The 16,656-nt window shown below is 39.3% G+C and overlaps 1 protein-coding gene across 1 annotated transcript in view; it reads left to right on the forward strand.

The window, feature by feature from the left end:
- SDK1 (sidekick cell adhesion molecule 1) overlaps positions 1-16,656 on the forward strand; it is a 350,062-nt gene that overhangs the window by 139,603 nt on the left and 193,803 nt on the right. Inside the window, exon 5 of the mRNA XM_088527753.1 lies at positions 14,973-15,106. Within this exon, the coding sequence (XP_088383879.1) occupies positions 14,973-15,106 (134 nt within the window). The remainder of the gene's footprint in view (positions 1-14,972; positions 15,107-16,656) is intronic.

The raw sequence follows: 16,656 nt of genomic DNA on the forward strand, positions 1-16,656 counted from the left end.
TCTGTCTCCCTAGCAAGGAGCTTCCAGGCCCAGGGCAGAGAGTTCCCGCTGCTTCTTTCTTTCCCAGTGTGGAATGGGATGAAGTGTGGGAGGAAGAAAGCTGTTGTTTCTAGCAACTATTCAAGCAAGCATCATAACTGCGTTCTGTGGAGCAATGGGAGTCAGAGGTGCACCAGGAACTTATCCCAAAATACCAGCGTTGTCTTGGAAGGGAACTGCGAGCAGATGCAGCAGAGAAGGCAGCAAATACTCAGGGAACCGAAGCTGAGCTGCTCCCAGGGATAGAGGAAGGGCAGTGCGAGGCATCTGGGAAAGTCTTGTCACCTTGATCTCAGTTTGAGAGGAAGGTATGCACTGAGGGTCGTAACTTAGTTCATATTAATTTTCTTTTTAACTCTGTCTCCTTGCAAGGCCACAACCGTATCATGAGGCTCAGAAGTGCTCTCCAGCTAGATAAGTGCTAGAGCATCCATTGTGGCTGGGATAATAAAATGAGTTACAATAGAAAGCATGAAAAGATCATTATGCTTTTGAAAACAAGCAATCTGTCAACTTTATGTATAAATAATCATCTCTCTGCCTTGATGTCATACCTTGAGTATTTTTTTTAATCAATTGGCAAGAGTTTATCTGGGACATGTAGACAATCTTGAAATTATTAGCAATTTTTCACCAGAAAAAGCATTAAACCGTCTGTGATCTGGAGGTTCTGTGGATGGTGGTGTGGAGCAACAGATATCATGTATCTTGATTCCTGCAAGGCTATTGATACTGTTCTGTAAATCTTAAGCAAGCATGGCCTGTTGTAAAGGCTGGTATTTGCAAAGAGGCAAATTTTAAATCTAGCCATAAACAATGTCAAAACAGCCCAGACTGTGGACAAAACATTAAACAAACTGGTTTAAAATGTCAATTTTTCTAGTTTAGAAAACATCTAAATCAGCCATTGTGCTCTCCATTCAGGTAAGGATACAGTGCACGAGATGCAGTAAATCCATTTTCAATATTTATTGTACTAAAGTCTCAATAGATAGTGGAAAGATGTCATAATTTATTTTTCATCTATATCTTTACATCACCTCAACTGTATAGGCAGCCCCTTTTACACTCCTTTGCATACCCCTATCTATCTATCTTTGCACTGGCTGCCTCTGTGGCTTATTGAAAAGTAGTTAAGCAGAAATGATGTTTTATCCTATATTGGCACTTAGTGAATCCTGCATCCTGCTAGGTCTTCCTCTAGCAATATTTCATTGTACTTGTTACTAATGAAGTATTTTCACTTGTGTCTGAGGCTTTTTAGCCTCCTTTGAGATCTGCTACACCTAGTATCTTTGCAAGATGCGATTTATCAGTAGCTTTTGAGTATGCTAATACAGAATACAGCTGCAGTCGATCACTAGAAGGTTCTGTTTTGTTTTCCTGGTGTTGAGGTGACAATTGGTCAAGACTATTACACTGGCACGGACTGAAAATTGACGTGTAAAGGCTGTAAATGTATAGAGTTTCTAAAGCTTTGAGATTGGAATTTGCAGAAGACTCACAGAACGGTGTCCGTCTATTTCAGCTGCAGACCCTTAGGACAAAAATTATGTGCAATTCCATCTTAATGCATGAGAAATACTTGTATTTTAAGGACATTAAGAGCTCTGAGTAAGCATATAATTATTAAATATTCACAGCGTACAACATTTAATGTGCTCGACATTGAATATCCCAAAGAATAATGCCATAATTACAGCTCTCGTAATAACGATGTTTTATTGTGGCTTCCTTACTCTTTTTATACCACAGTTGGTGTAAGCTTTTAAGCAGATGCCTTAGCTTGCCCTTTGCAGCTTATAGGCAGATCACTGCTGTGTTGATTCTGCTGTCATTGTCAGTTATTCAACAATCTCATTTTTCTTGTACTGTTTTGGCAGACATGAACCGCAGAGTTTTTAAACTTCCACTTTCCTGCTACTTACTTGGCTGCTGGAAGCAAAGCTTAAGGCTTAAATAGGAGAGCAGGCATATCCCCAATGGTAATACAGTTTTCCTTTCCCCAGTGTTCTTGAAGCAACTGATTATTTAAAGAATGAAATGCAGTCAGTGTAAGGACACAAATAAAAAGACCAGCGTAAATTATAATTGGAGTGTAATTTGAGAATAAATTATAAATTGAGCTTCATTTTTAATTAACAGTAGCTTAGTTTCCATAACTCAAACCTCTGAACTGAAACTTGTAGATATTTCTTAATTCAGAAGCTATTACAGTTTTTAACCCTGTAAACACTTAAGCACATGAGTGACTGACTTATTTAGTATTTATATTACAATGATCCCCAGATAGCTCACTATGAATCAAGCTTCTGTTATGTAAATGAATGTTCACAATAGCAAAGTCTGTGAATTTTTTATTCTCCTGTATGATGAAAGATGACAAATGCAATAAGCTGGGGAGAGCATATGGCACAAGCAAGACAAATTCTGCACGTTAGTGCAATAAACAGTGGTTCCCAGTTACCAGGCGGTTTTCAAGTACAAGCTATGAAAGATTTCTGTGTTACTGTCAGGAAAAACATTTGTGATTCAGTTTGTGATGCATGTGTTTATTGTGGTCAAAGGGTTAATTGGTGCCTAAAAGAAAGGTTGAAAAAAAGATTGGTTCTGAGAAAAAAAAGAGTCTTGGCCAGACTGTTATTACCAGTCCAGGTAATGCTGCAAGCAGAGGGAAGTAGGCAGCTTTGCTTTTCTGTCCTGGCTTAGGGTTTCTTAAACACCACTTTTCGCTTGCTTAAAAAAGCTGTTTCATCTGAAAAATCTGTCCCGTTTCATTGCACATGCTGTTTCCCTAGTTGAAAAAAACAGAATCTCTCATGTTAGATTTCAGGCACTTCTAAAGTTTCTGAAAGACTGATGGTGAAAGAGTTGTTATGGAGGTAGAAGTCCAGCACAAACTCAGTGGAGCTGCAGGGCTTTCTTTCCCAAAGCCACTGAAGTTTAGATGCTAACTGGAAGGGATTTTGTACCTGGGAAATGTGCTGCAAGTTAGCGAAATACCAGAGGAATAACATCTCTATGTCCCTGACTTGGAAAGATTGCAAGGCGAGCTTTGAAGAATAATGTGGTACATTTTACAGTAGCTTTCCACCGTTCACTGGAGGAAAAAAATCTTTTTGTAAGATATGTGTAATGTTTAAAGAATATTATATAGGTTATAAAGGAATGCACTTTATATGTACCCAGTCACACAACTGTCTTTTGTGTTTACAAGTATATGGGGATTTGGTGAGGATGTGACCCCACAACGGGGAACCAGGATGCTCGGGGACAGCGACCGAGGCGACCTGGGTGTTTTGGGGCCCAAGGTAGTGGAGAGCAGCCTGGCTCCGGGTGAGCTGTTAAAGAAGATGAGGGTCTTGGGTGAGGGAGGGAGATGGAGTGTACGATGCAAATCTGGAGGAGAAAAAGCCTCATTAGCTCTGCTACTCAGAGAACAGCATGTTTGTCTCGTTAGTGTCAGGTGCTACTTTGCAGCACAGCCTGTATTTGCACTTCTGAAATGGAGTGTAATAGAGTGGCTGTTGTTTTAATGCTGACTGCTTGGCCTCTACAACGTTTTACCCCATTTCAGTTTAACAACCAGCGTGCATAATTTTGCATTTGTTGGACCTACGAGTAGATGTTTGCAGAAAATCATGCAAATCTGGAAGTGCTTGGAACGTAGAATTACAATGGTGCTTCAGCAAGTATTTTATGTCCTTTTCTCTCTAAGTGGATTCCTGTTTAAAAACAATCCTAAGGACCTGCTTTAAATCTACGTTAAGTGGGTGAAGTAGGTTTAAAGCAATTGGAATTGAGGGCTGTGGGGTTTGCTGCTCCATCTTGCCAGGTCCCCTTGGCGTTGTCCTTCCTGCTGCTGCAGGATCCCACGGGTGGGTGCCCTGCCCGTTGTCTCGGGGTTGCAGTGACGTGGGCTGCGCCGTGCGAGTGGCCCAGTGACAGTCCCCATCACTGCCCGAGAGCTGCCGCCGGGTGAGGGGGGTTCCTCTCTGGGCTGGTCCTCTTGCCATGCTGCCCTGTGATGAAGGGTAAGGTCGGAGGGAGGAAGAGGCATTCACTGGTTTCACGTGGAGGTCTTGAATGTATGTGAAATCAGAGCTCCAAAATTATCTAGGGAGCAGCTTCATTAGGTCTTCAAATCTAGTTCTGTCATTGTAACAGTCCCGACCTTCACCTATATCCTGTTGTCTTAGCAGAGACACTAGGGAATTTAAAATACCAACTTCAAAAACGCAGGCTGTTGGATGAGCTGGGGGATGAGCTTCAGTGCTGGAGTTGTCAGGGGGATCGGCCAGGAAGCAGATGTGACGGATCTCCCGAGACGAGATGCCGGTGCGCAGGGTTTGGCGTGGCTGCGTGTCCTCCTGTGCCGCTTCCCGGATGCCTCTAACCATTGCAGAATAAGCTGCGTGGTGGCTTTTTTACCCCCGCAGTTGCCTCAGTTACTTTGTGCAAAGTGTATAGAGATAAAGCATAAACTTACCTGCACTGAGCAGCTCTGAGCCTGTGTGTATAACCCTGCAGTTGTTTTAGCTTGAAGGAAGGAAAAAAAAACCCACAGTCCCTGGGCAGATGTTCAGCTTCTGCTCTGTGTTAGATACCAAACACATGTACAACGTGCTTCTGCATACCCCAAAACACCAAGCTCCTCTTGAACCTTCTTCCCATCCTTTGTACAAAAGGTTGTTACTAGCAAATCAGAATTTAGCTTACTAAATACTACCAACCTGCAATAAAACATCTTTTAATTTGGAAACAACCATCTTTTTATTTCATTACTATGGCAAAGTTAAGTATACTTGTCTGAGGTGGTAATTTCTCCGATAATTTTCTATGATTCAAGAAGGGCTGTAGAAGAGCCAAGCTTATGACTTAGCTGCTAGTCGTCTTTGCAGAGTATGAGAACGAAGTCCACCTACCTGCTCTCTCGCTCTCCATCTCCTGTTCATTAGGTCTGTTTTTTAAGGCTTTGCTCTGAAATTGATGCATCTTGCTCCCTTTGGCTTCATCTGCTCTGGCTGCCGTCTGGCCATTTTCTGTCATTCTTCTGCATCACATTTTCTGCTTGTCAGAATTAACCTGCTAACTCCTATTTCCGTAAGCAGAGTAGCCTGCAGCACTTGTTTGAGCATTGTTTCTGTCCTCTATTATCTTCTGAGTTTAGTGACAACAGGATTAAGAACTTGGAAGTTAAAAATCTAAAAGTGAATCTAATTAAAGGGACTGGCTGAAGGGGTTATATTTTTTTGTTCTCATTAGCAGTCTGTTCCTTCTCTTTTCCTATCTCCTTGTTCCCTCCATGCTCAGCTCATAGTAAAAGTTGGTTCTTGAATGTGAGGTGTATTAATGCACCTGGGATAAGTATGTACAGGAAGGAATTGAATTTTTCTATCTCACCTAAGAAAGATATAATGGAATGTTTCATTGTTTATCTTTGCAGTAATAGTCAAAAGATGCTTTCAACATTTATTAGAGTTATTTAAAAAGATAATGAAGTAAACGTATGTATTTGGTTATTTTCAACTGGAAAGCAATCCTCTATTTTAAGTTTATATCCCTGCAGCCAAGCGATAAGGGTGTTTTAATGTCTTCCTGCATCTATCTTTCCATTTTAGTGCATTGCAGGATTAGGGGATAGCTGATGCTGCCGTTACGTAAACGGGAGCAAGTAGAGAGCCTCATTACAGCCAAGTGGATAATAAGAGTCAGTGACTGAAGAGATGCGACTGCTGCGTCCGCTGCCCCGAGCTCGGTGATGGCACCTCCTCCCGGGTGAGGGGCTTCACGGGGAGCAGCGTTTTGCTGTGGAGCGGGAGCAAATCCCTAAAATCTCTGCAACAGTGTCTGCAAGCAGAAGGGGAGATACATGAAGACAGATTGCGGTAAAGACTTCGGGGACATGGCAGGGTTGCTGTTCTGGTCTACCTATTCTGTAGAATTACTTGCTTTGGCAAGATGCTGAGTGCTCCCTTCCAGCCCAGGCGCTCCTTTGCACGTATGTTTTCTCAGGATTTGCGAGTACTTCTGCCACGTAACGTATAGCTGAGCGCTGCTTCTGCAGTGAAAATAAAAATGCTCCGCAAAGCATCTTGTGGCCATAAAATCAAAGAAACAAAACGGCATCTACTGACAACAACTCAGTGTTTCATTTGCTTGCTCAATAGGCAGTGTTTATGGATCAGCCAGCAAATGTAAACCAGGCAGTCCCTTAGCTGCACCCTCTCTATTGCTCTTCGTTAAAGGCAGCGTGTGATGCTCACAGTTTCTGTGCTGCAGTTGAAGTTCTTTGCCTTCTATGTTACCTCAGGGAGTATTTTTAAAGTGAAGTTGTTGTCATTCCTCCAAAGGTCTGGCAGGGTTTATTGCGCGGGTTGTGACCTTCTGACTTCCTTAAGCTTTACAGCCAGAAGCCTTGGATAGATGTTGCTGCTTCACCGCATGGAAATTTGTGTCGTTTGACTCGGAAGTCAAAGAAGCAATAAGTCATATGAGCGTAACCAGGTATTGATCTCAAGTGATTTAGAAATAAAGGGAGTTGATAGGTAATCTGTCTTCCTGTTTTTGGCAACACCCCACAAGTCGAAAGCAAAGAACCACCTAGGTGACCTGATGCAGCTTTAGTCATGCATTATTTACAGTCTTGTTGGCTCCCAAACTCTGCTTTTATGGGTTTTGGAGTCAAGGGCTGTAACCTGATTTCGAGTACAAAATACAAATGTATCCCAAAAGGGAGCTGTAATTCCAAATGTCTAAAGGCGATCTTCCATAACATAAAATTTTAAAAGATGCTAATATACACGTTGAAGTTTTGTGGATTTTAATATGCATGGTAATACTTTGTGTGGGAAGAAGAAACCTTGATAATAAGTGTATAAAAAACATATGGCTATGGAGAGCCCCTTCTTGTCATTATGTGCTGATAACCATGCACTGATATGTCTTCTGGGATGCTGGAGAATGGGATCATTAAATGGTTGGATTTAAATATAATTGCAGCTCCTTTTTCAATGTGTTACATAACCTACACCCTAACTTGGGTGCTTTCTAATTTTTAGAATTCTTTGGCTTTGCTATGCCACACTTTCTTGTGCTTTTGCCTCATATTTATGGTAAATCATATTTCTCCCTATTTTTCCTCCTGCTACTTTGATCTTGTATTATTTTTTTTTAACTAGTAAGGTGTGGAAGATACTTAACTGACTAGACTAAATAAAATGCTACAGATGAGTATTTTCTAGTTGGTTACTGTTGTCTGTTTCCCAAAATATTGATGGTCGGAAATATTATGGGACAAATATTCCCAAAATATTATGGACAGAAACCATTAAAAAAAAAAAGTGAATTTTTTTAATGAGGTCTTCAGTATTTTGCTTCATATAGAGTTTGTGGGAGACAGGTCTGTAACTAAATGCATCTGTATTCAGTACAGATTTGTAAAATTAAAATACAGGGGATTCTGCTGAAAGAAGTAGTACAATACCATGAGTTACTAGAAGACTGGTGTTAGGAAAGCAGTCCTTGCCTGCCCAGGATGTATAATTCAGGAGATGTTAAAGCTGTTGAAAATGAGAAGGCGAGAAGCTGCTTTGCCTAAAGTCATAACAAAATGTCTGATAGTCAAACTGAAAAGCAAGAGGGAAGAGTAAAGAGTATTAAGACTTAGCACTTACATAATCCTCTACATCTTTGGAGTGCTAGCGATATTAACTATTTAAGCCTCTAGATAAATTTTTCAGGATAAAAAGAATACATATACGTATTATCTTCTTTCTCTCTTGGCAGAACAAATAGCCGAAAAGGCTGAATAACTCGCCCAAGGCACCGTATCCCTGGCAAAGCCTGGGTACACTTGGCTCCCAGGCCTGTGTGCAGTTGGTGCTGTGTAGCAAGAGGGTTTGTCTTGCTGGTGGGCAGGTAGAAATAACTATATGGGGTCCCTCTGACAAAATGACAAAGCTAAGACATTGGCTAATAAACTAAATAATCCATTTGCAGCAATAGCGCAAATGCTCGCCTTGGCAAACTGCAAAACTATTCACAGATAGTGCCGTATTAATCTAGGCTGCTAAATAATTGTCTTGTGTAGTAAAACTTGTCTGAATAAATTGCCCTACCGTTACCCAGCATGACTGTTTTTTGTACAAATGACAGCAGTAGAGTTTGATGCTTGGGTCAGTTACGCTCTAACATATCCCTTGGTTTTGTTTAAGGATTTGGGAGTATTAGAAGAAGAATTAATGTGTATGGAAAGTAATGAATGTTAATTTTGAAGCATTATATCCACTGCTCTTTCACAAAACAGGTGCGTAGTAAGCTATGGCAGGGCAAATTTTCGCAAGCTTTGAAACTTGCCCATTTATTTTAATATGTTTGTATAACAAATGATGTTGAACAAATAGCTTGTCTCTGTTAGCATTTTTCTAACTTGTAGGACTAGTGGGATAAGTTTGGATGTAATTTTTGGAAGATGAATATGTTTTTTGAAATTTGAAGTAAATGGAAGCTATTGCCTCAAGAACTGTAAGTACCTTCCTCAAGGTAACCATTTCGTCCTCACTGGCGTGCTCCTACCATAATCAGATGTTTTTTGTCAAAAAATCAAAACCCAACCCACCCCATGTATCAGTTTTATGCATGCTTATGTACATATGTACATATATTTAGATGTAGAAGAATGATTTGGCTCAGATGAGAAAACAGGCCAAACTTAATTGAAAGAGAGATTCGTTTTTGACCCTTTTGCAAATTGGAGATTTTTTTTCCAAAGTGTGGATGCTTCATTGCTCCAGTATGGGTTTTCGAGTTGCTGAGACTAGAGATGTTCATGCAGAATAGCCTTGCTAAAATCTTATTCTCACCTGCACTTAGGTGAAGATGGCAACAGCCTCGAATGGGAGATGTGGGAGGCAAATAGAAATGGCTGAAGGCACATTCAGGAACTTGAATAAATAAAGTTTGGGAGCATACGAGTAGACGAAGCTTTGGCATATATAAAATTATCTGTTAAATATGTTACGAGGTTGAAGCTTCCTTTCTGTCACTGTTGAATAATTGATCATCTTCTCAGTGTGCTGCCCTGTGACAGGGAGATGCCATTGCTAATTTGTCTCATATTTTGTGCAGCTCACAGTCATGGTTTGCATTCATTTTTGTTTCAAGTATATATCTCAGTGAAATAATGGTATGAACATATACTCTTCAACAGGAAGCTCTGTAATACTTGTCTACAAAGCGTAATATTGCATACTGTTATGCTGACACATTTTATCAGAAGTGAAGATGCAATTTCATAACTACACAAGTATTCCTTTCACAGTGAAGAGGAAAAAGTCAGTGAAAAGAAGAAAAGGAAAGAAACTTCAATAATGAATTCAAGAAAAATATCACAAAGCAGAGCTGTATTCATGTCTGTTTGTACCTGAAAATTGGACTCTGAAACTCCAAATGAGTACAAATAGCCTTTGTGCTTGCTGCCATGCAGTCAGTCAGCTATGTAGATCAACAACCTGCGATACTTCCTACCTGCAACATTTTCTTAAATAAGCCATTTTTATTTAAGAATTTCTACTATTCCTTTTTCTTGTGGTTGCTAGCTCTGTCCATAGCAACAGCCAGGGAAGTTGCAAGTGGAGTTCAGTGTCTTCGTTATGTGCTAAACGGGGGGAAGGAGGAAGCAGAGCAGATTGTGCACAAATGTCTTGAACACAGTAACAGTTTTAAGGGGGGATTTGGAAAAATCTTATTTTATTCTGATTTTTTGGCTTCCATTGTTGACTGTGATGTATATTTGATCTTCAAAGTCTGGATCTTTCCTTTAGTTTGAGGACTGCTGTTGGTGCAGTGGCACTTCAAGCAAACATTCATCAACATGGTTCACTAAGATAACACCTGAGCACAGGCATGACAAGTGCTGTGGTAGCAGCTGGGCTAAACCTTTGTTGTTTAAAATTAATAATAATAATAATTTAAAAAAAAAAAAAACAAGGGGAATTTTCTGATGATAGTTATCACTTGACTTGCTTCTGGGTTAGTAGCGTTGTCCCTAAAACAGTAAGTAGTTACCATGAAAACAACTTTATTTGGAAATATACATCTGAGTCTATTTTGGAAACCTCCAGTTCCACAAAACAACAGTAATCTTTTCCAACAGTGGGCTGCTCACTTGTTTATAGCAAGATGCAATCCTTCTTTGTAGCAACCATATACCTAAATGGAGCCAGTTGTTAGGACTTCACGGATTTCGAATGAAGATCATTGTAATCTTCTCATGTATGCCATATTTTCTAGATTACTCCTTGGACTTAGGGTATTTTGTCTTCTGGAATGTTTATTAAATCTTCCAATGATATTTCTGTTTGCATACCATATTTGTGTAAAATCATGATGTTATTCATTTCTAAGGTGTCTGCCAGAGCCATTATTCTCCATCTTCCATTTTTGCAGTCAATCATGCCTTCCCAAATACAATGTCTTGAACTTGTTTTCACTGAATTGCAAAATTCAGTATAACTATTGCCTTCCAGGCTGGTGTGGGCCATGGATCATGCTTTGAGTCTGATTCCCATCCACTTTAGCAGCAACCCTGCACTTATTTTATCAAGAACATGTTTCATGTAACATTTTCTCGACGAAACATGAAAAATAATGTCAATAGCCTTGTTAAACCAAGGTCTCGCAGGCTGCAAAGCCACAGCTAAAAGCAGGGAAGCCAGATGCAAAAAATGAAATTCTACCTGGCTCTCATTTTCTCCTGTAAATATATCTGCCCATATTGCATAGGGGAGCAGTGGTATTAACTAGTGTTGCATGTAAAATCAGCGCATTGATTTGTATATTTTTACCTAATATTCATCAGCTGTGTATATAGAAAATATTACCCAGGTTTCAGGTGTATTATTACTGTAAATCAGCAATCTGTCAATAAAGATTTTTAAGACTGATGTGTGATCACAGGGCTCTGTTGCTCTGCTCATACTCTACTGCAGCAGAAACAAGTAGTTGGCTCTAGGAGTCTTGAAAAGCAGGGACTGTTAGCAGAAATTATGTATTTAAATAAAATTTGATTAATCGTTTCCCATCAGATCTGGAAGGTGCATGGCAGATGAAGGCTTCTCTCTTTTAAGCCAAGCTTTCCCTACCCGGAATCAGGACTCCCTTGAACAACTCTGTTTTTAACTATGATATAGCTGTATATATTTCCAAAGAAGGAAATCCATCTGGGCAGTCCTTTAGTAATTACATTGTTAGGACTCTCTAATCTCTCCATTTCCCAGTAATATCACTGCTGCTGTGTGATATCTGGCTTGTGGAGGCAGATTGGCCCTTGCTATGTGATGTGAACAAAAGTTTTTAAAGGAGAACGGGGATTTTGTAGTTTATCTTGTAAAGAGGGATTTGATTGTTGCATTAGTTGGAGGTAACATTGGTAAAGAGGCTTTGGGAAGGGCTTTTTATTAACATGTTGGACACTGGTTCATGAGCAGATGGCTGTCTTTTAAGAGGCGGCTTAATCAGGTTACTCTATGGTTTTCATTTTATTACAATGATGCATTTGTAAGCTGGTATTATCTGTTTATTGTGTCATCTGGTAACTAATGACCTAAGAAATATCTAACTTTTAAGAGTTATCCACTTATACCATGGAGTAGATTTTGATATTTTCCATTAATAATGGTGTTTCTTACAAAATCCACCTAGTTAAGATGCCACAAAGCATGTGTGCGATATTTTCATACATCCTCCAATTTACAGAGCTGGAAAAGTTTATTTAACTGCAAAAATATTATCGTAAGTGCCTTAATGATGGTACCCACTTTAGGAAATATTTTTATTTATATCTGAAGGCCTGATCCATGTTCCTCTGATGTTAATGTAATGACTTCCCAGTAATTTCCATACGCTATAGGTCAAACTTAGAAAATTTTTCCATGAGATTTGTTTAAACTACTCGAACAAATGACAATTCAGAAGGCTCAGTTCAAAAATCCCAGCACATGCCTCTGTGCGTGGTTCTGGCTGAAATAAATGGACCTCATGGAAACCTCGTTAGGTGCCTGGCTGCGTCTCCACATACTGAAGTACTTGTACGTACCCGGGTCTCATCTCCATCGTTGCTTTGTTTTCCCATCCTGTCTGATCATATGATGTGACCCTTTCCTGTGCTTAAGGAACCCTGAAGAATCAATCTGCTTCCTGAACTTGCCCCAGTCTTGAAAATGGTGATCCGCTTAAGCTCGTTATTACTTTAAAATAGCAATATTTATGTTTTTCATAAATTCTATACTGGGTATGAATTACTGACAGATCAACTCCATCTGCTCTGGTTGTCGTCCTCAAATACGTGGGTAAACTGAACAGCTGGGATTCAGATCTTCCCCAGAACATCAGTCTGGGGCTGTCATGATTTAAAAGCAATGGCAGACAATGAAAACAAATAATAAATGCAGGCAAATATGTTGAGCCAATCTGAGGGCAGCCTGTGCAGCTGTTGTGCAAAAAGTGGCAGCAACCCCGCCAAAGGCTGGGCAGTGAATCTTGAAATGGTTTGGAAACACTGGAATTAATGAGTCCTCAAGACGTGAACAATTCATTTTCCTGATGCGCACGGCTGCTTTAGTCCTGCTTACTCTAAACGAAACCCCGAGCCCGCAGCCTCCCAGCTCAAGTGTTTCACTCTATGCCTGTCTTCAGTAACTGAAATCAAAATACTGATTTTTTTCTCAGAATTCCAGAAAGATATTGGTAACTCAGTTTTGTTGTTTATTTTAATTAGTTACATAATTGATATTAATGTGATTATGTAGTTGATATTAATTTAACAGTGTAGCTGATACTTGAAAACAATTGTTTTCAGTAATATCTTTCTTATGTCTTGTAACTATTTTTGTTTTGTTTTTCCTGCAAATAAGTTTTATACTTTCCATGCTAAGTTGAGCATGGGATATATAATGCTTAGATATATATTGCAATGATCTGTCAGTTGAGATATACATACTTGCTATCCTATGGTCTTTGAAAGTTCATTACATTTCACCCATAAACCCATGTTCCACTTAATATATTTGCATATTATTATTCAATAAAATCTTAAATTTAGGTAGTGTTAATAAATGCATTTTAAATGTCCTTTGCTCTTCAGTAATACATGATGAGTACAATGGTTTCATTCTCAGAGTTTCTAGCCAATTTAATACAATAGATAGTGGTGCGCAGCTCATTGGTATTAAAAGATCACCCTTAAAGCTTTTGGGTACAGCTGCAGCTAACATCAGAGTAATCTGAAATGCGTTTTAGTATTTTCAAAGAATCTCAATAATGCTGCTTTCCTTAGAACTGCAGAAGAAATAAATGTAAATGTCACTGTCTTTGAATATTAAATTATTAGCACTTCATTGGAGCTTTACCTTTATTTGCTCTATCAAATGTCATATTAATTACATTTTATATATGCACACCTTGTAAATCTATCACACATTTGTCTTTGATTAATTTTCTAAGTCAGGTAAGCTAGGACAGTTTCACTGAATAAGGAAGAAAATTTCCTACTGCCATAGTCCTGGTAGGTTTTAATAAAAGCCGTCAGTTGCGATAAAATAAACAAGATCTGCAGCTGGTGTACAGTGACTGACTCCAGCTGACTAGTGCCATTATCAGAACTGAAAATCTGCCCTTGAATGTTTTTGGTATTTATTGGTAGCTGCTAATAGCTTTTCAAAGTTCAGTGTTCTTTGTATCTGCATTAGAAAATCCAAGTGATATGAGTAAATCAAACGCGGCTTTTGAGTACTATTCAAGTAGAGGCTCTTATCTTCTCATTGCCGTTTTATATGTTGCCTTTTATGTATAAAAACTAGCAGGCTATGGCTTATGAGCACAGCTGAGCTCTGAGGGGCTTCCCACCAAGTAACGTGAGCAAAGGTAGGAGCTTTTTATTCCAGGTCTTGCATTCAGACCACCAAGTTCGTGCCTGTCCAAGTGAGCATTAAAGCATCAGCCGTTTGCTCCACAACCTTTCTAGGGGACTTACCATGTTCTCATTTTGTTCTCATGTGGTTTTTGAGCTTCTTGTTTCATGTGCAGTTATGCCCTGACACTTTAACATCTTACCTCTAGACTTAAGCCTTTTTTTTTTTTTTTTTTCCTCATAGTGTCAAAAAAAGACAATCCAATACATGTGAAATGCAAAGTGCAAATGGGTAACACTATCCTGCAAGGAAGGTTGTGGAGACATCTGTTAAGCAGCAGCCCTAGGCGAGAGTAAGCTCGTATTAAACAGCGACATTTATTGAGTCCCTCAGTCCTACACCAGAACTGGCTGTGGATTGTGCTTTTCTACCTGCTTTAGAGTAAACAACTTTTTTTTCTTCCTTCCCTATCAATACATAGCTCCCCATCCACGTACATTAATTAGGCTCTTACTTATCTATGTTTGTTTTCTGTGATGTTGAAATAATTAGTGATGCCATTAATACAGAAAGTTTACCTCATAATGTTCTACTGCCTTTGATTTTTTCACTGAACCAGGTGTTATTTCCTGAGCTCCAACTTTAATAGATAAGCTTTCAGGAAAACTGTCTTTGCAGCAAACTGGTTTTGTCAGGATCATCACCCATAATGATGTAGTTTGCAGGCGATGGGTCTGTGTCATTTGCCATTCCCTGTATAACTTTTTACTGCTGTTCAATTTTTTTTTACTTCATATCTGGTAGCTTCCGATATGTCACCATGAAAATCCTACCCAATCTAGACAGAGAAATGTCAAAGAGTTTAAGTATTGTTTATGAATGTGTTTGAAACTGGAAGGCTGTTTCGGATACCCAAGCACCTCAGTCTAGATGACTGATGAAAATTGTACAATTCTGTCAAGTCCCTTGCTAAGCAAATGCCATTCTTCTGTTTTTAACATAATCTTTTACTTTCCTAAACAGAGCCATCACACTGGAGAATCAGCTGGTGGTGCTTGCAACATCTGCAGCAGATGCAGGAGGCTACTATGTCCAGGCTGTCAATGAAAAGAATGGTGAGAACAAGACAAGTCCATTTATTCATCTCAGTGTAGCAAGTGAGTATCCAAATCCATGAAAATATACTGTGGTAATCAGGTCATAAAGGTATTCACAAAAGTCTGCCCTTTAAGAAGAGCCTTGCTAGCAAAGGATGCGTGATTAGATGAGGTCAACCCTTCCTGGTTTGTTGGGAGCATATTAAACTCCATGTGCAATCAAAGCAAAAGAAAGATCCAGTAGCACCTTGGCAAATCAGCCGTAAGGCTGGCTGATGGTTTATTTCATGCAATTTAGGTAGATGATGGTATCCCTAGAGGTTTGTTGTGAAGTCATGATCGTAATTTCTTTTTAATGCTGGGTTTTATAATGCATTGTTTTGCATTGTGCATAAGTAAACAAGTCACTCTTTTGAGAGTAATTTTATTAATGGGTCTATTCCCAGTCTGTGACATTATTTTTACCTGAAGTTATCAGAAAGTCGCAGGGAACATGCATTTCATTATTATTTCTTATTATTTTGCATTGCAAAAACTGTGTTAACACTTAGCATTACAGAGGCATTTCACGTGTAGATTTTACAGCAGAGGAAAACAAGAAGCGTCAGAGCAATGGGGTCAGGAAGATAACTATGCTAAATATATTAATATGATCATTCAGCAAAAATGGAAGCATATGGAAGCTCTTCTAAAGTGTTCAGCAAATACGTTTGTATGATAAATCAGTCTGATAAAGTGGTTTGACTACTTTTCTAAGACCATTCTGGTTTCTAACGAAGCAGCAAGGCAGAGATGACGTTAAGTCTTTTTGAGCCAGTGTGGAGCCATCTGACCACAGAGGTAAGAAAGAGATGATTGGGTAAATTGTCCGTGACACCGGCAGCCTTACTAACAGGCCACTCTGATGGCTTTGATTCCTAAAAGATGCAAATTTCCCAGCTGTGGAGCAGTCAACGTGATGGGCTGCCCAAGACTTCTTGACCTTGGAAATCATCATTAGGGCAGAGAGAGGCCGCATGGCTTGGACCTGTGAAGAGCAAAACTTGGGAGTCTGGGTTTCCAGGCAGTGGTTCTAGCAAATCTGGGTTGTGAATATGCTAATCTTTATCAGAAGTTTATCAAAAGGAAAAATTTCCTCTGAAACATTTCACTTTTGATAAAACGTGACTTTCCGATAAAATTTCTAACTGGATATCAAAGAAAGGTGTTCTTAACGAATACAGGGAAGCTCCACCAGGGCAGTGAGGGGTACATTGTGTAAGAAGTCACTTAGGGCAGGATCACACACCATAGACAAGCCTGTTTTTTTGTGGGTATGTTCATAACCACCTGAGGCTGGCAACAAGAGGAGCCTTTCAGTGGGTTTTTATTTGCCTTTCTGAAGGAAAAATATTCCAAATCCATTTGTGAGTTTTGGCTGTACTGAGAGATGCAGATTGTAAACATCATTATTTCTGATGGTATATGAATGGGTTTGCTAACATTTTAGTAATTTCATTTATAAAGCAGGTTTGTATTGTTTGTATTATGTGCCCAATAATATACTTCACACTGTAATTTCATATCTTAATTAATGCCAGAAATAGTCTGTGATCATGCATGCATAACAA

Source organism: Tinamus guttatus, unplaced genomic scaffold (genome assembly GCF_059628265.1).
Source record: "Tinamus guttatus ecotype Peru unplaced genomic scaffold, ASM5962826v1 Tinamus_guttatus_pri_ptg000291l, whole genome shotgun sequence".
NCBI lineage: Eukaryota > Metazoa > Chordata > Aves > Tinamiformes > Tinamidae > Tinamus > Tinamus guttatus.